Source organism: Salmo salar, chromosome ssa11 (assembly GCF_905237065.1).
Source record: "Salmo salar chromosome ssa11, Ssal_v3.1, whole genome shotgun sequence".
Lineage (NCBI taxonomy): Eukaryota > Metazoa > Chordata > Actinopteri > Salmoniformes > Salmonidae > Salmo > Salmo salar.
Genome location: NC_059452.1, coordinates 74,322,987 through 74,342,189, shown reverse-complemented (window position 1 = coordinate 74,342,189; position 19,203 = coordinate 74,322,987). Strand labels below are relative to the sequence as shown.

Below are 19,203 nucleotides of genomic sequence, written 5' to 3'. Positions count from 1 at the left end.
TATATACACATTTGCGCTCATCTCAGTAAACTTATCCATTGCGGAGGCCTAGACTATAAGCCATTGTATGCTTGATTCGAAAATGTGGATCGGAGCCTCCATATGGAGGGTGTGACACAATTGTGGAGCCTCCAGAGGCATACAGAGGCCAAATCCAGCTCTGTACCGCATCGCCATGCGCTTCCCAAATTTTATCAACATTATTTTTAATCTACAATGTTTGTTATTTTGGATACGGTAATTTCTGTTAGTACATTCAGTATTATAATTCCAGTCTTCCCATTAACATTGTCGGAGATGACACGTTGTTTGCAGAGTGCACAACCTATGCTACACTTGTGAGAAACAAGTTTTGGTTTATGTCATTCCATTTATGAGTTTTGGCAATTTAGCCATTGTCTTTTATTTGGAGTACTCCTGTCAATGTTGAGTAAGGATGCGCATGCATAGAAGTAGACCTATAGGCTACCTGGCCTGTGAGCAAATGTAGGTATATAATTGTGCCCATTTGGGGATCTGATAGTATTTCTGATTGGCTTAACTCACCACCACTAATGACCTGTGGAGCTTCTCAAAGTAATGTTTTCTTCACCTCAAACAGCAAGCAAATAATATCTGTTTTTACATTCATTGCGGATTACAATATCTGCTCAATGTTTTTGAAAAATCTTTCCAGCTCTCTCCCTTTCGATAACAACTCGGCGTGAACGGGAAAAATGTCATGCCCCGATCCAGTGGAAACGTCATAAAATAGGCCTACCTTATTACTTCTTATCAGTGCTTGACTTGGACATAAATAGGTTCCGGTACTCATTTTGGGTGCTGGTGCTGTTAATATTTAGGTGCAGAAGCTCAAGCAGTGGAACATTTGACCTGCCGGTACTCAGCTCCAGTGAGCTCCTGCCTAAGTCTTATTCCTTGCACAAATAGCCTACAGCTGTGTCTGTCCCCAGGTCACTGGTTGGAAAACTCTGAGAGCCCAGAATATTTTATACAATGTTGCAAGTTCGCTAGGCAAGCTTTGGCTGGACACAAGTTAATGGTTGATACAATGTTTCAAGTTCGTTGCAGACAGGCCATGCGTAGCCAATGTGATTTATAGGATATTTATTTTTATCGGGATATTTTCTACCTGCAGGCAGCAATGTTTTTATTTGTTGGCTTTATGTAGGCTATTTTTACATAGTTGGCAATGGCAATAGAAGTAACTTTTTCGGTTTGCATCATTTTCATTTAGATCTGGTTAGAATTTTGATTAACCACATGACAATGGTTTTGAGATATTCTAAATTAAATTAAACTGTTTCACGAAAATGTGCATTTGAAAACCATAACTGACACGCAGACCAGTAGAAATGGTAAGATATATTGGCATTCCACATGAGAAAGGTTGCCGACTCCTATTACCAGCAACTTCAGGAGAGTAATGACAGAATCTGCGAAAGCCAGCATGAGAGGGAGGAGAATAGTTGGGTCAGGTATCTAGATCTCTGGCCGTGTCTTGAGGCATTTGTCTTATTTCATCAAACCGTAGCTTAAAGCATTAGATAAGCTCAATGCATATAGTTGATTTGATTAAAACACATATATATGGAAAAATACACGTTTAAAAATGTAGACCAATCGATTGGTTGAAAGAACAGAAGACTTCGGTCGCCCAAGCTTTTCTGTTGTCAGGGACAGCCCTACTGTGTACATACACATGTTATGTTGTTCTGTCTCTATTTTCTAACTCCGTCCGGCTCTCCTAATTGGCTTTCCTGTGCAGATGTTCAGATCAGATAGTTCAAACAAGGTTTCTTACGAGAACATATACAGTCCTCTCTCCGCCCACTCTCTGAATGTGGGTGGGTGGGTGAGTGTGAACCTGGCAATGTGAACCCCTCCCTCCCTCCTGTTCTCTCTCTCTCTCTCTCTCTCTCCCTCTCTTTCTCTCTCTCTCTTGCTGCACTGACAATCACCTCTTTCCAGGCCATCATTGTAAATAAGAATGTGTTCTTAATTGACTTTCCTGGTTAACTAAAGGTTAAATAAATAAATACAATTCTCCCCTGTCTCCCCCCTCCATCTCTTATCCACCTCTTTCTCCCTCCATCCCTCTCTCGTCTAGGTGGTGGTGTTCCTGCTGTGCTCTTGGCTGGTGTGCTGTGGGGCAGAGCTGAATGGCGTGGTGGCGACCCAGTGGTCCGGCGATGACAGGAACTGGACGCTGCAACACAAAAACTGTGTGGAGAACCAGCAGTACCTCCACCAGGGCCTCTGCTGTCTCAACTGCCAGGCTGGTAAGGAGAACCCAGTCCCAAAACCTGATCTAGAACCCAAGCGAGAATGTTGGTCTTATACACTGCCAGGCTTTCAGTCAAGGCCAGACGAATCTGAGTTTCTAAAACCTGAGCCCAGAACTAGAACCACCCCTTATGAACAGAACCTAGAACCCAATATAGAACCGGTCCTTATGATAAATTATAAGCAGGCATTCCAGAGAGAAGGTAACTCGGACTGGGTTTACAGCTTCTTTAACATGGTTCATATTAGAGTCTGTGCCTTAGTCAGAGTAATGCCAAATATGTGAGGATAGCAAAGCAGAACTCATGTCCAAGCAAGCAGCTGGGAACCCAACCCATGCTTTTTAACAAAACACAGTAGTAAACATTCAGGGAGTAGGGTTTGTTTTAAAAGTGGAAGTAGACCCATTAAAACCGAACCACTGCCTTACTGATGCCAGCGCTGTGGAATGAGCCAAGGACATTATAGCAGTACTAGCATCCTTGCTATTGCTAGGAAGCTATTGCTAACAAGCTATTACTATTGCTAGCATTAGCAAGCTAGCGAATACTTTTCTGATTAGATCACCTGTTTTGACCTTTTGGGTCAGTCAGATAAGAACAGGCAGACAGACAGATAGAGAAAGAAAGATACAGGCCTAGGCATAGAGATACACCCACAGTTGAAATACGTACTGTACACTAGTAAATTAGCTGCAATAAGATAGCATTTTGATAAGTCGCTAACTGCGCTGCCTCTATCTGTAGCTAGTTAGTCAGAAATGCCAATTACCTTTTCAAGCTTTTCCTCTGTACATTTCTCACGCTCCCTCGTACCCTCTTTCACTCTCCCTCTCTTTCTGGTGTGATAGTATCTTTTCTCTGAACACATGATAATAAGGTGCCTAAAGCATTGCATGCATGAACAGAGCACGAAAAATGATAATGTTACATTACAACCAAGAAAGTAGAAACAAAACCACTACTGTAGTATTAAGTTTACTTATGCCATGCCAGTTAGCAAACACACACACACTACCATCACAACACACACATACATAAGCATACCACCCTCTGTGTTATTCGAAGAAATGCTACAGGCTAAATGTGTCCTAAATTTGGTTAAAGGTTAAATAAAACAATTTAAAAGGCTATAACAGAGTATTTGTATTTGTGTACATTTTTTATTAATTGGTTTATTGGTCGACAGGTACATTCATGCTGAGGGCGTGCGACCGGGACATGGAGCAAGGGACGTGCATGCCCTGCGAACATGGTTTGTCCTACACAGAACACTCCAACGGGATGAACCGCTGCCTGCCCTGTACCCACTGTCGCATGGGTAATGGAGTCCTCTGACTTTTATTTGTAGTCCTGTAACTGTTGTTTGTTGTTTTACCTTTTACCTGCCATCTTTAGCTGTCCTTAAAGGATTGTGTTCCAACAAGTTTGTGTCGTTATAAGAAGAGACTCTCCATTTCACATGAAGTTAGCTATTTCTGGTCAATCAAGCAGAGTGACCCTCTCTTTTGTCTGTTGCCAATTCATAAACTATTAACCAAGGTAGACAACCATTCCGGAAGTCTTTTCATGGAGCATTGGGCAATCACAGTTTAACTTGATAGACTTTTGTTCCAGAGAGGGCAGAATAATACATTGTGGCTTTCTCCCTGTCTTAAAAGCTCCATGGTAATATGATCCAGTGGTATTACATGGCATATGTGGGTGGGTCTTTGTTGTTTTGTTTCACACACACTGAATGCAGATTGTTTGTTACCTGTCTCAGGAGAGTCATGTGTGTGGTTGCGTTACCTTGCACAGCAGTTGGATGTGGTTGTGTTGTATTGTCTCCCACACCATGTGTCTTTGTGCCAAATGAAAGGCCTGACCCAAAGAAAAGAGACTATGGAGACTACTGTTACAGGAGATTGACATGTTTTGTTCTTCCCCACTGGGCAAAAACTGGTTGAAGCAACGTTGTTTCCATGATATTTCAACCCCAAAAATCAATGTGATGGTGTGGAAAACTAATTGGATTTGCAAAAAGTAATCTACATAAGGGCATTTAGTAATTTTCTCACTCAACTTTTAACTTAAATCCAATGACGTGGAATTTGTTTGTTGATTTCATGTTGAATTCACGTTAGTTGAGAACTCAACCAGATGTAAATCAAAACTAGATGTGAACTAACGTCTGTGCCCAATGGCTAGTCACTGAGGTGTTGAGAAAGAACATTATTATATGAGTGCATCAGTGCATACACACTTCAGAGTCCACACTGTGTAAACAGACAAATCTTTGTCTTAAAACTCTCGCTAGAAAGCACAATTTGTTGTCACGCCCTGACCATAGAGAGCCTTTTATTCTCTATGTTAGTTAGGTCAGGGTGTGACTAGGGTGGGTTATCTAGGTTGTTTTATGTCTATGTTGGCCTGGTATGGTTCCCAATCAGAGGCAGCTGATTATCGTTGTCTCTGATTGGGGATCATATTTAGGCAGCCATTTCCCCACTGTGTTTTGTGGGATCTTGTTTTGAGTTAGTGCATGTAGCACCTCTGAAGTCACGGTTTGTTGTTTCTTTATTCGTTTTTTTTTCAAAGTTTCACTTAATAAAATATGTGGAACTTTAATCATGCTGCGCCTTGGTCCAGTTCCTACGACGATCGTGACAGTTGTGGTGTAAAAAATGAAGTTTCAGAAGGCTTTCATCAAATAGTCTCTCACGCCTTATACAGTGAGAGCATCTAAGAAAATACAGATTTAAATCAAAACTAAGAAAATGTATCCTCCAGCTACTATATCATCTTGTTAGTCTTTTTCTTTAGCCAGCTATATTACAAAGTTACTTTCTGCAGGATTACTTAAGAATTAATTTTCTTATCATTCACATGTTGTGAAATAGTTTTTTTATGGTTCTTGTTGGGTCATTGTTTTAAAAGATTTTATGAGCGCACTATGATCTTTTGAGTAACGCAGTCAATTTAGTGGCTATTTTGGATTTTTTGATTTTGCAAGGTAATTGCATAAGAATAACTTAGTGTATAACTTAGTGCATTAATAATATAGTGCCTTCGAAAAGTATTCAGGCCCCTTGACTTTTTCCACATTTTTTTCCCCATCAAATTACACACAATACCCCATAATGACAAAGCAAAAACAGGTTTGTATTAGTATTCAGACCCTTTACTCAGTACTTTGTTTTTAAATATATGTTTTTTAAATTGTTAGTTTTACCCCCTTTAACTACCAATTAGACACCTCGTGGTATCTAATTGGTAGTTAAAGTCTTGTCTCATCGCTGCAACTCCGGTACGGACTCGCGAGAGGCCGAGAGCCGTGCGTGCTCCGAAACACAACCCAACCAAGCCGCACTGCTTCTTGACCCAATGCCCACTTAACCCGTAAGCTGCACCAATGTGTCAGAGGAAACACCATGCACGTGGCAACTGTGTCAGCGTGCATGGCCAAACCCTCCCCTAACCCGGACGACGCTGGGCCAATTGTGCGCCCACCCCATGGGACTCCCGGTTGCGGCCAGCTGCCACAGAGCCTGGACTCGAACCCAGAATCTCTAGTGGCACAGCTAGCACTACGATGCAGTGCCTTAGAGCACTTTGCCACTCAGGAGGCCATTACTTTGTTGAAGCACCTTTGGCAGTGATTATGGCCTCGTGTTTTCTTGGGTATGATGCTACATGCTTGGCACACCTGTATTTGGGGAGTTTCTCCCATTCTTCTCTGCAGATTCTCAAGCTCTGTCAGGTGGGATGGGGAGCGTTGCTGCATAGCAATTTTCAAATCTTTTCAGAGCTGTTCGATCGGGGGTTCAAGTTGGGGCTCTGGCTGGGCCACTCAAGGACATTCAGAGACTTGTCCAAAAGCCACTCCTGCGTTGTCTTGGCTGTGTACTTAGGGTCATTGTCCTTATGGAAGATGAACCGTTGTCTCAGTCTGAGGTCCTGAGCGCTCTGGAGCAGGTTTTCATCAAGGATCTCTCTGTACTTTGCTCCATTCATCTTTGCCTCGATCCTGACTAGTCTCCCAGTCGCTGCAGCTCAAAAACATCCCGCAGCATGATGCTGCCACCACCATACTTCACCGTAGGGATGGTGCCAGGTTTCCTCCAGACTTGACGCTTGGCATTGGCATTCAGGCCAGAGAATCCTGTTTCTCATGGTCTGAGAGTCTTTAAGTGCATTTTTGCAAACTCCAAACGGGCTGTCGTGTGCCTTTTACTGAGGAGTGGCTTCCATCTGGCCACTCTACCATAAAGGCCTGAGTGCTGCAGAGATGGTTGTCCTTCTGTAAGGTTCTCTCATCTCCACAGAGGAACTCTAGAGCTCTGTCAGAGTGACCATCGGGTTCTTGGTCACCTCCCTGACCAAGGCCCTTCTCCCCCGATTGCTCAGTTTGGCCGGGCGGCCAGCTTTAGGAAGAGTCTTGGTGGTTCCAGACTTCTTCGATTTAAGAATGATGGAGGCCACTGTGTTCTTGGAGACATTCAATGCTAAAGAAATGTTTTGGTACCCTTCCCCAGATCTGTGCCTCGACACAATCCTGTCTCTGAGCTCTACGGACAATTCCTTCATCCTCATGGCTTGGTTTTTGCTCTGACGTGCACTGTCAACTGTGAGACCACAGGTGTGTGCCTTTCCAAATCATGCCCAATCAATTGAATTTACAACAGATGTACTCCAATCAAGTTGTAGAAACATCTCAAGGATGATCAGTAGAAACAGGATGAACCTGAGCTCAATTTCGAGTCTCATAGCAAAGGGTCTGAATACTTATGTAAATAAGGTATTTATTTGCAAAAATGTATAAAAACCTGTTTTTGCTTTTTAATTATGGGGTATTGTGTTTAGATTGCTGAGGATTTTTTATTTATTTAATCCATTTTAGAATAAGACTGTAACGTAACAAGATGTGGAAAAAGTCAAGGGGTCTGAATACTTTCCGAAGGCACTGTATACCAGCTGAAAATAAACTGCTATCTGTATTATTGAATGTCGAATATATTAGTACTCTCTCCCTCTCTCCCTTCACAGACCAGAGCCAGATAGTGCCCTGTACCAGTAAAGCAGACACCCAGTGCCAGTGTCAAGCGGGCACTTTCTGTGTGCCAGAGCAGGCCTGTGAGGTCTGCAAGAGATGTGTCAGGTGAGTGCCAGCTTTAACATTTACACCTAGGCCTCTAAATAAAAACACACACATAACATTTAGGACCACAAGAAATTGTACAAAACTGATTGAGATACAGGTTATATTGGGCCTATAAGAATTCCAGCTACTTTTGAAGCACGTTTTGCCCTAGAAGCGAATATGTAATTAATACGTCTGTAAACACATGTTTATTATAAAACTGTTGATACAAATACCTGTCATTGAAATTACAAAGTCATTTGTGGAATATTGTGAAAAAAGCACTATTTCCTATTGAGAATGTACTCTGTTTCTTTAAGATCGTCAAGCTAGTGAGTGAAGACATGCAAGAGATCTGTCAGAAGCTTTCCACTTTCCTTTCTTTCTGTGCCCCATAATGTTTGGATATACTGGTAAATTACCAGATTGTTAGCTACCTAGCTAATGAGGTATCATGACTGAACAAGGTGTAAACAAATGGTTAATGTTCCGCGAGTAGTTTTAGAACAGCTCATAACATGGTTTATGAATGTAATAACGTCCGCCAAAGCGTGATGGAAGGAAAAAAAACGTAGCGCTGGTAATATGGGTAGAACTTTTGAATGGTTTGGGCTAGAAACAAGACGTTTTTTCTCAGGCTGGGCAGCGAACCGTATTTTACTATATACTGAGTGTACAAAACATTAGGAACACGTTCCTACTATTGCGTTGCACCCCCTTTTGCTCTCAGAACAGCCTCATTCATCGGGGCATGGACTCTAATAGCTGTCAAAAGCGTTCCAAAGGGATGCTGCCTCCAATGCTTCCCACAGTTGTATCAAATTGGCTGGATGTCCTTTGGGTGGTGGATCATTCTTGATACACACAGGTAACTGTTGAGCGTGAAAAACCCAGCAGCGTTGCCGTTCTTGAGACACTCAAACTGGTGCACCTGGCACTTACTACCATACCCCGTTCAAAGACTTTTGTCTTGCCCATTCAACTTCTGAATGGCACACATACACAATCCATGTCTCAATTGTCTCGGCTTAAAAATCCTTCTTTAACCTGTCTTCTCCCCTTCATCTGCACTAATTGAAGTGGATTTAACAGGTGACATCAGTAAGGGATCATAGCTTTCACCCGGATTCACCTGGTCAGTCTATGTCACAGAAAGAGCAGTGTTTTGTACACTCGGTGTATTGCCCTTACGAAAAAAGATTGCTGTTAGAGTGCTGTATAACTGCAGTATGCTGTAAATACTGCGTCCAAAATAACACGTTTCTTGCAGTGTAACTGCAGATACAGTGCAGTATCACTTCAGTTTAGAGGTCGACCGATTATGATTTTTCAACGCCGATACCGATTATTGGAGGACCCCCCCTAACCCGCTACCGATTAATTGGCCGATTTTTGTATATATATATATATATATATTTGTAATAATGACAATTACAACAATACTGAATGAACAATGAATACTTTTATTTTAACTCAATATAATACATCAATAAAATCTATTTAGTCTCAAATAAATAATGAAACATGTTCAATTTGGTTTAAATAATGCAAAAACACAGTGTTCGAGAAGAAAGTAAAAGTGCAATATGTGCCAAGTAAAAAAGCTAACGTTTAAGTTCCTTGCTCAGAACATGACAACATATGAAAGCTGGTGGTTCCTTTAACATGAGTCTTCAATATTCCCAGTTAAGAAGTTTTACGTTGTAGTTATTATAGGAATTATAGGACTATTTCTTTCTATACCATTTGTATTTCATATACCTTTGACTATTGGATGTTCTTATAGGCACTATAGTATCGCCAGCCTAATCTCGGGAGTTTATAGGCTTGAAGTCATAAACAGTGCTGTGCTTCAAGCATTGCTAGAGCTGCTGACAAACGCAGGAAAGTGCTGTTTGAATGAATGCTTACGAGTCTGCTGCTGCCTACCACCGCTCAGTCAGACTGCTCTATCAAATATCAAATCATAGACTTAATTATAATATAATAAACACACGGAAATACGAGCCTTAGGTCATTAATATGGTCAAATCCGGAAAATCATTTTAAAAACAAAACATTTATTCTTTCAGTGAAATACGGAACCGTTCTGTATTTTATCGAACGGGTGGCAACCCTAAGTCTAAATATTGCTGTTACATTGCACAACACCTTCAATGTTATGTAAAATTCTGGCAAATTAATTACGGTCTTTGTTAGGAAGAAATGTTCTTCACACAGTTTGCAACGAGCCAGGCGGCCAAAACTGCTGCATTTACCCTGACACAATTTCCCTAGTTAATATTGCCTGCTAAAATGAATTTCTTGTAACTAAATATGCAGGTTTAAAATAATATACTTGTGTGTATTGATTTTAAGAAAGGCATTGATGTTTATGGTTAGGTACATTGGCGCAACGATTGTGCTTTTTCCGCGCTTAAATCATCACCCGTTTGGCGAAGTTGAAGTAGGCTGTGATTCGATGATAAATTAACAGGCACCACATTGATTATATGCAACACAGGACAAGCTAGTTAAACTAGTAATATCATCAACCATGTGTAGTTAACTAGTGATTATGTGAAGATTGATTGATTGTTTTTTATAAGATAAGTTTAATGCTAGCTAGCGACTTAGATTGGCCCCCTGCAGCCACAAGGTCCTTTTGATGCTGCACTCGCATAACAGGTGGTCAGCCTGCAACGCAGTATCCTTGTGGATTGCAATGTAATCGGCCGTAATCGGTGTCCAAAAATGCTAATTACCGATGAAAACTTGAAATCGGCCTTGCCGATTAATCGGTCGACTTCTACTTCAATTATTCTGCAATTACTGAATTCACAATACCACAGTCGACTGCAATTACTGCACATTTACTGTAGTTTCAAAACTGCTGTCTTTTTTTGTAAGGGTGATGTATGTATTTTGTTACTTTACATAACGGTATTTAAATGTCTGGTTTGTTTAATGTTATATAAATGTAATAACTGAGTGATGAAACTCGAAATAGTAATAGACTGCTAACAGTTGAGAACTGCTAATTATTTTACAAGTGCTTCGGGATTAGCACATGTATTTTTCTTTCTATGAATATTGCCTGTGAGGCAGCGCTGGCTCCAGAAGCACCCTAGAAATCAGTCCCTCGTGGCTAAAGTAAGAACTGCCATTGAATCCATTGAAAATACATGGTTATAGATGAGAATAATAAATAATAAAAAGGAAAAGTGACTTTTCACCAAATAGAGGCATACAAAGACAAAACAAATGTGTTACAGTGTGGGAATTATAACAAATGAATTAAGGAAATCCAGAAATGCAGAACGTTATTTGGGGTTGAAGTTCGATTGAACAGTATAACACAGAGAGAGAAAGCCCTATTAAAACCACTTACAATGTATTTGTTGTCCACCCTAGGATCATGCACTACTCGTTAAGTATATTTAGAACTTGTATTATTCAAAAACTGTCAAATACCATCATCCCGTAAAAAATGAGAAGAATATTGTGATATGATATTTTGGCCATATCGCCCAGACATATTTTCTCTGTAGTAATGGTGCAATCATGACGGTCACGAATCTGCTCTCGCTTTTTTCTCTAGGGCACTCGGAAATAGCGGTACAGCGAAGCGTAATCATTACAACAATTATTATGTGGTAGATTTTTTTCTATAAAAATATTTAGGAGCATATACGACCAAAATTGTCACAATTTAGAGCCCTGTTTACACCTCCAGACCCCAGTCCAGAGATCACACCATTAGGCATACTTAACAGTAGCCTGGTCCCAGATCTGTTTGTGCTGTATAGCCAACTTCTATGGTCATTGGCATGGCCATAGGAGTTGGCAAGACCACTCAAACAGATCTGAGATTAGCACTATTTTAACCAATGCTCTATACTGAACTAACACTAGCCCCTTCAAAGAATAAAATACTAATTCCTCTATCTCTTTTCTTGTCTTCCCAGGTGTAAAGCGGGAGAGGAGGAGGTGAAGAAATGCACCCCCATCTCCAACACTGTGTGTAGGAAACGGGACGTCTCTACTACCCTCCACCCGATTGCCCTCCCCACCCCCGCCCCCATCTCTGCAGAGACCATAGGTAGGTCTACATAAGCAGTGGTTGAAAAAGGACTCAAACCTCATACTTGAGTTTGAAGTAAAGATACCTTAATAGAAAATTAAATACTAAAGTATTTGGTTTTAAATATACTTACATATCAAAAGTATAAGTATTAATATTAATAATAGCAAATTCCTTATGTTATGCAAACCAGACGGCACAATTTGTATTTTATCAAAAGTATAAGTATTAATAATAGCAAATTCCTTATGTTATGCAAACCAGACGGCACAATTTGTATTTTATTTCTTATTTACGGATAGCCAGGGGCACACTCCAACACTAAGAAATTAATTTACAAATGAAGCATTTGTGTTTAGTGAGTCCGCCAGATCAGAGGCAGTAGGGATGACCAGGTATGTTCTCTTGATAAGTGGATGAATTGGACCATACTTTTGGGTGTCAGGGAAAATGTATGCAGTAAAAAGTACATTATTTTCTTTAGGAAAATCTGCTTTATGGTCAAATGAGAGCACGCAATTCACGTCTTCCTCTCCACCTTCGCGTTATGTTACAGAGCCTAAAGTGATGTAAAAGTTGTCAAAAATATAAATAGTAAAGTAAGGTACAGATACCCCAAAAAACGACTTAAGTAGTACTTTAAAGTATTTTTACATCAGTATTTACACCACTGTACATAAGTCTTTATCTCTCTGTTTTATAGGCTCTGAATCATTTTTATTGAGGGCCAATCAAATAAAGAGAATGAACAGCATATAGTTGATGTCATATGCTCGTCAGTGGAGCGCAAATTCCTACTTTAGTAAAGTGTCTGAGACATGATTCTAAATCAGTGGTATTCAAACTCGGGGTTGCGACCACTAGTGGAGTCCTGGGGGAACTGCAGTGGGGTCGCCCCAAATATATTTGTATTATTTTATGTACACCAAATTAAGAGTACAGATTATTGTATGGGACAATATGCAAACATTTTTGAGAAAGATCATTTGAAAAATCCAATTATATTGAGTCAATGTATTTATTGGTTTCTTTTCATTTTGATAAGAGATAAAAATTCAATGAATTGAAAGTTATTTGTTGATTTAAAAATCTAAATATACAGATTTTAAAGTTGTGTCATTAGATTTGATGTGGGGTCGCAAGAAATTGTTTTGGGAAAAAATGGGGTCCCCAGAATTCTGGCGGAAAGAATGGTGTCCCTGCTGAAAATGTTTGAATACCAATGTTCTAAATGGTTGTTTCCTCATTTCCCCTTCCCAAAAGTTACGCCATTGGTCATTCTGCTCTTACTCTTCCTCGTCATCGTGATTGGTGTGTGGCTTTGGATCAAGAGGCCATGTACATTTCGGCCAGGTGAGTAACCAAAATAAATGTCTCTTGCCACTCCTGTGTATTGAAATACATATTGGCTCAAAACATTGTAGATTGGTTCTCTAATAGTTCTCTTTGTGTTTTAGTTTGTCTCTCAGGTTCAGACAGTCGCTGTGACTCCAGTGACATTGTGAAGATTGCCATTGTAAGTTTTCCCATCTCTATCCCTTTAGTTATGCTATTGGGGTTATGTTATATATCGTCAGTGTAGATCAATATATGTCTGTTGGATTGACATGAATCTCTGGTGGTGAAATGTTTTAATTCGTCTTCTCAGAGTGTCTCAGAGTGTACTTTGATCTGCTAAGTGAACTTCCAAGTGAACTTCCATGCTAAGTGAACTGCTAAGTGAACTTCCATGCTTCACACTCGCTCTCCATGCCGTCTCCTTACTTCTCTCTCTCTCTCTCTCTCTCTATTTATCTCTCCCTCTCTTTATTTATCTCTCCCTCAGGGTGAGAGTGGACCCACAGCAGAGGAGAGACAGAACAGCCAGAATGCTGGCCTGGAGGGGGAGGAGGTCCGTCCCGAGTCACGTCCCCTGCTGCAGGAGACCCAGGGCGGCCTGATCAAGGCCTCCCCTCCCCTGGGATTGGGGGAGGACGAGGACCGGGGCCTGGGCGACAGCCTGCCCAACACCACCAGCTCCTCCCAGACCAGCCTGTCGGCCCTGCCCACCGCCGGGGCAGCCTCGTCGGGCAGCTCCCCCCGACACAGCCCCTCCACCCAGAGACTGCAGCCCACAGCCAGGGTGAGTGAGGCAGGGGTGATGGTTGGGGGCTGTGGGGTAGGAGAGCTTGAGGGATATGGGGGCAGAGGAGGTTAGACGAGGACCAGAGCCAGAGAGGGGGGAAGGTAGGGGATACAGTGATAGCAGGAGGGGGGGACAGAGGGACAGGGACCCTGGGGCTAGGTTTGGCCTAGGACACAAAACCACACAAACCCTACGTGCACCAGATCATGTGAGCACAACTTCAGTTCTAGAGGGCAGAGACTGGAGTTGTGCATTTCTGCAACAGACACATGTCCTAAAAAGTGCAATAACATTATCAAAGTTTTCAGTATTTTAACCAAGGCAGACTTTCATAATACTAATACTGTTTTACATATTTATAAACGGATAACAGATTTGTCCCTGGTGGCCCCTGGTGGTCTGTAGAAGGGTTGTGGTTAACTCTTGTTTTTTATTCTGTCGTGTTTCAGGATGATCCTCTGCAGAAGAGACTGGTGTCCCTGATAGGTAAGAGACCCCACACAGAGCTGGAGGGTGGGCCGGGTCCTAGTAGGGAGGGGTTCCACACACGCACCATAAACAACACATTCATCCTGTCCTGACTGGGGTCTGGTTAGAAGAGAGAATTTTTACTGAACTGTCAGATAGAAATCTATTGGATAGAACAAATACTGTGTGATTGTCAGGTAAATAGGGTGTACTAGTTACATTTCTATATGCAAGGTTCGGAGCGTTTCACCTCACTGAATACACCCCCATATAGATGGAATACCGTTGAGTTAAAGTCAGGCCTCAGAAAATCAAAACAATCATGAATTTGATCCATTATTTAATTATGGATTTTATATGGGGTCCTTTCATCCTACGATTTTAATTTGATGAATAGAGACTCCTATAAGGTATTTAACTAGTAGAGTGTGTGCTACTGAACTATATTAGTATGTAGTCAATGTAGCTTGGCTTTGTTTGTTTCTCTCCCTGAAGTAAATTCTGTGTGTCTAGCGCTTATTTACTAACGGCTCCACGTTTAAACCTCGTTACCTTGTATTCAGTGGTTGATTGCTTTATGAGTTAACTCTCCGGCACTATAAGGTTAGCAACAATTTACAATTTGGACCCTAACAAGGAGCTCTATTGTAAGGCTGAGAAAATGGACAAAATGTGATAGGGGAAGCACACTGCCTGAACAGACCCCTACAGATTTATTTTTTTAATCGTTTTATTTCGTTTTTTATTTAACCTTTATTTAACTAGGCAAGTTTGTAAATAAGAATTAGTTCTTAACTATGACAGCCTACACTGGCCAAACCCGGACAACGCTGGGCCAATTGTGCGCCGCCCTATGGGACTCCCAATCACAGCTGGTTATGATACAGCCTGGATTTGAACAAGTGTGTCTGTAGTGACGCCTCTAGCGCTAAGATGCGGTGTCTTAGACCACTGTGCCACTCAGGACCCCAATACACAAATGTACAGATATAAAAAGACAATAGACAACTTAACATTCCACAAACATAGACCCAAAACTAGACATGACATTGGCTGGGACCAAACTTCAACATAAAGACAAACATAAAGACAAAACCACCAATTTAGATGTACATACATTTCAACAAACATTAATGACCTCCACAGATTCTGAAATAGATAGTAGTTGATGCGGAGCACTATTAAATCAGTGCAGGACTGTACATGTTTATCTATAGAAAGCTCTCTTATTGTTTTTGCTGCTTACCTTTTTTAAAATGTATTATTTAAAGTGCAATAATCATTAAAAGGAAATATCATAATAAAGAGTTATGTTTTCTAAGATAATGGGTGGGAGTTTTTTTCCTGATCATGTGACTGGTTCAGGAAAAAAGTTTGAACCTTAGTTAGTGTCTATAACTAGAGCCCATATTTTCTTGGTGGTCAGGAGGAGAAACTCCCCTATTTTTGATATCAGCAACAATGAACCATTTCTCCTTTCTCTCCTCAGGGGATGAGACGTCCCTGAAGAAGAGCTTTGACCTCTTCGATGAGTGCCTGGACGTGCGGATCCACAACAAGTTTTTTCGCTACATCGGCGTCCATGACAACCACATCAAGATGGCGGAGAGTGCCCCCCCTGGCGACAAGGTGTATGACCTGCTGAAAAACTGGATGCAGAAGGAGGGCCTGAAGGCGGACATCAACGCCCTGCTCCAGGCCCTTCTCAGTCTGGACCAGAGGCGCTCCGCTGAGAGCATTGCCTTCGCTGCCATCCAGAAGGGCTACTACAAACACGCAGACACGCCCTGACACCCCCAGCCCACTGGGGGGCGCTGCCTCAGAGACATGCGTGGATTGAGGTTAAATAAAAAACATTGATGAAAGACAACGTCAACTCTTATCGGCCTAATTGGCCTGATGTGTTCTGCCTATATGCCTGTGCTTCTAAAACAACACCAATGGAGGAGTTGGAGAGAAACAATGTTGTCTTTCGAATATCTGCCAATATGGTCTGGTGTATTTGGCCTAAAGGCCAGTGCTTTCTAAAACAAAACATTTGAAGATGGACCTTGTTTTCTTTTGAAGATAGCATTATCGGCCTGGTGTGTCCGGTCTTCATGGTGTTCTAAAACAAAACAAAAACATAAAATGGTGGAAGAGTTGGATGTTGTTGATGGATGTTGATGTTGTTTTCCAGTGGGTGGGTCTGGAGCTCAGCTTTGACCTCCATGATTTTCGCCCCACCCCTTCTCTCTGAGCGACTGACATGGCTTATAGGCCAATATAGGCCAATACCGAACCCTGGGACAGGGACATACACTGGTTTGTAGGAGTGGCATTAGCTTGCGCGTTCCTATGCCCAGGCGTTGCTGACACCTGCCTGATATTACAATGGCTGGATAGGTATTTTAAGTATCAGCTAATCACAACATATGTTATACCAATCTGTCAGTCGATGACACAGTTGATGGCGTGGCACGCAACCATTGGCTGATGCATGTAACGTCTGAGCAAGGGAACGCAACCACTATGTCACTGATACTGCGTCTACTTGATGCACTGGCATCTGGCACGTGTAGGGTTTAGAGCTACAGGTAACAAATGCCCATATTAGGCAGAAGGTTATATGTTTAAAGTACAGGTAGAGATAGGCCATTTAAGCATAATGCTGTTAAAAATTACAGTAAAATATGGACCATATTGTACTATGTTAGTTTAAAATGCAGGTTGGTATGAGTCATGACCATATTAGAAGTATTTTAGCCACATTTAGATATGGTCCATTTTAATATTTGTGTGTAAATATGTGTTATACGGTAGTCCGTTACTGTTACTGTTTTGTTGTTTGAAGTTTCAGAATTTGTTTATGATTTAAAACGTGCCATAGGCTCATTTAAAGTGTATAAGTGCAGGTAAGGGTGAGGATGTTTTTTTTTTTAAATGCATAAGTGACTAAACTGAATGTTTTATAGACTGCGTTGTTAGTTATTTTGTTTTTCAGTGTTGATGCGTTCTCACACAACACTTGTTAGAAGGAGTTTCCGTAACTATTTCTTTTGTTAGTCAAATGTTTCTCAAACATTTCCCACAAACACTCAGAGCCCTCAAGGTTTCATAGCTGTTTTATTTATTGACATATTTATTTTAAACGGATGATAATTACGTTTCATTATTTATTCAATTACCAACACAGCAACCCTGTAAAACTGAATAGGGCCGTAATGTGTTGCTACGTTATAATGACTACATTTATCTAGAGGGCAACATGACTGAGATCAAGTAGACAGGAGTGGCTGACCTGCATTTGGGGTTAATCCTGTCCTGCTCGATGACGCTGCACTGATCAAACACTATGTTCAGTCAGTGCACATACTGTCAAAGATGTTCATAGTTACAGTATACATGCCATTTCTGCACATAGAGTTTCTTATTCAATCAAGGTGGTCATCATAAGGTCACTTTTGTGTTGGGGTTCTTGTAATTATGCTTAACTCAACATTTGTGAACTATTGAAAACCATTTTTCTCTCTGCCTGATTCACACTGTACTTTTCACATTGTCCAGTATAGCTCTGCTCGGTTTGGCTCAGTAGTGTGAAAAGGGTAGTAATGTATTGATAAAAAGTTGGACTCCTTTATACATGTCAACAAAGACATGAATATACAGGTACGCAAATCACGTTGTTTCTCATTGTCTGGCTCTGTCAAGAAGATGAAGGAAAGCTTTTCTGGATATTTAAGTCCAAGTTCTTTTTTATTTTTTGAAAAGTCCAAGTTTATTTCCTGTAGCGTCCTTTGTACATACATTACCAAGAGTGGTTTTATGTGCTTCACATTATATATATATATATATATAAATATATATATAAATATATATATATATATATATATATATATATATATATATATATATATATATATAGAGAGAGAGAGAGAGAGAGTTTTATTAACAAAAAAGAAAAGCCTTAAAGCTGAAGGAACCGAATGAAGTGTGAAGTAAAATACGTAGAATAGACTAAGCGAGGCCTTAAGTGGTTAATTGTTAGACCTAAGTACTAGTATATGGTTACTAAGTATGAGCACATTAAACTTGGTTTAGCCCCTTTTTCCCTCTAGTCTAGTGGCTACACTTATGTAAAAGAAGAATTCTATTTTATAGCTGACAGATTTGAAGCTACAGTGCTGGCACTGCCATCTATTGACGGACAATGAAAAAACAGCCTGCATCAATTTCTATGGACCTTTTTTTTCTAACTCTACATAATGCTTTTCTACAAACTTTTTTTAACACACCTCTTCCATTATAATATTACCTTTGAGACTGCTTTTGGCTCTTTTTTATGAACTTTTAGGAGTTAGGATTATACATTGGTGTTCAAATCATGTTTGTGCTGTGGCGGTCTCACCTCACTTCTGTTTATTTAGTTGCATAGCTCAAAAACTTTTTTCTTATTTAAGTCATTTTCTCCCTTAGACAATTGTTTGCTAGTGGCTGGATTTCAGATAAGAATGTGTCAAAGCCATTGTGTTTGTTCAATGTCAATTTGAAATAAACATTTTGTACAAATATCCCATCTTTGCCTTTTGTACTGAATCTTGTATTAAAGGGATAGTTTACCCAAATTATAAAATGACTCATTGGTTTCCTTACCCTATAAGGTATAACAGCAATTCATGCTTTGGTTTAGTTTCCCTGGCAATATTTCCGCATGCTAACAATTTTAGCATTTGTGGCACAAATCCCATTCAAGTCATGGGACTGATATTAGCATTTTTTGTTGTTGCATCATGTCCAAATAATCTAAAAGTATCTAAAATGTATTGTGAAGCTCCACAAAGTCACTTATACAGGAGATAATTTGAACACGATGTGCAGAAAATGTTAATATAACTTCAATGGGATTTGTGCCACAATTGCTAAAACATTAGCATGTGGAGACAGTGCCAGGAAGCTAAACCAAGGCATGGATTGCTGTCATACCTTGTCCATAGACTGCTTACAGGGTAAGGAAACCAATATGTCATTTTGTAATTTGCATATTTTGTATTTCAAAACTGAATAACTTGAATAATTAATTCCAAATTATTTTAATACTGCACTCAGTGGTTTTGTATATTATACAACAATGTGTGAAAGAATGGCATATTATTAAGTATTT

General features: G+C 40.5%; 1 protein-coding gene across 1 annotated transcript in view; it reads left to right on the top strand.

Moving 5' to 3' along the window:
* The window catches only part of LOC106563139 (tumor necrosis factor receptor superfamily member 10A), a 36,139-nt gene extending 17,521 nt beyond the window's left edge, over nt 1-18,618 (top strand). Inside the window, exons 2-10 of the mRNA XM_014128395.2 lie at nt 2,111-2,282; nt 3,475-3,606; nt 7,314-7,425; nt 11,355-11,488; nt 12,734-12,823; nt 12,928-12,986; nt 13,296-13,592; nt 14,045-14,081; nt 15,553-18,618. Of these exons, the coding sequence (XP_013983870.1) occupies nt 2,111-2,282; nt 3,475-3,606; nt 7,314-7,425; nt 11,355-11,488; nt 12,734-12,823; nt 12,928-12,986; nt 13,296-13,592; nt 14,045-14,081; nt 15,553-15,854 (1,335 nt within the window). The 3' untranslated portion in view covers nt 15,855-18,618. The remainder of the gene's footprint in view (nt 1-2,110; nt 2,283-3,474; nt 3,607-7,313; nt 7,426-11,354; nt 11,489-12,733; nt 12,824-12,927; nt 12,987-13,295; nt 13,593-14,044; nt 14,082-15,552) is intronic.
* The last annotated feature ends 585 nt before the right edge of the window (nt 18,619-19,203 follow it).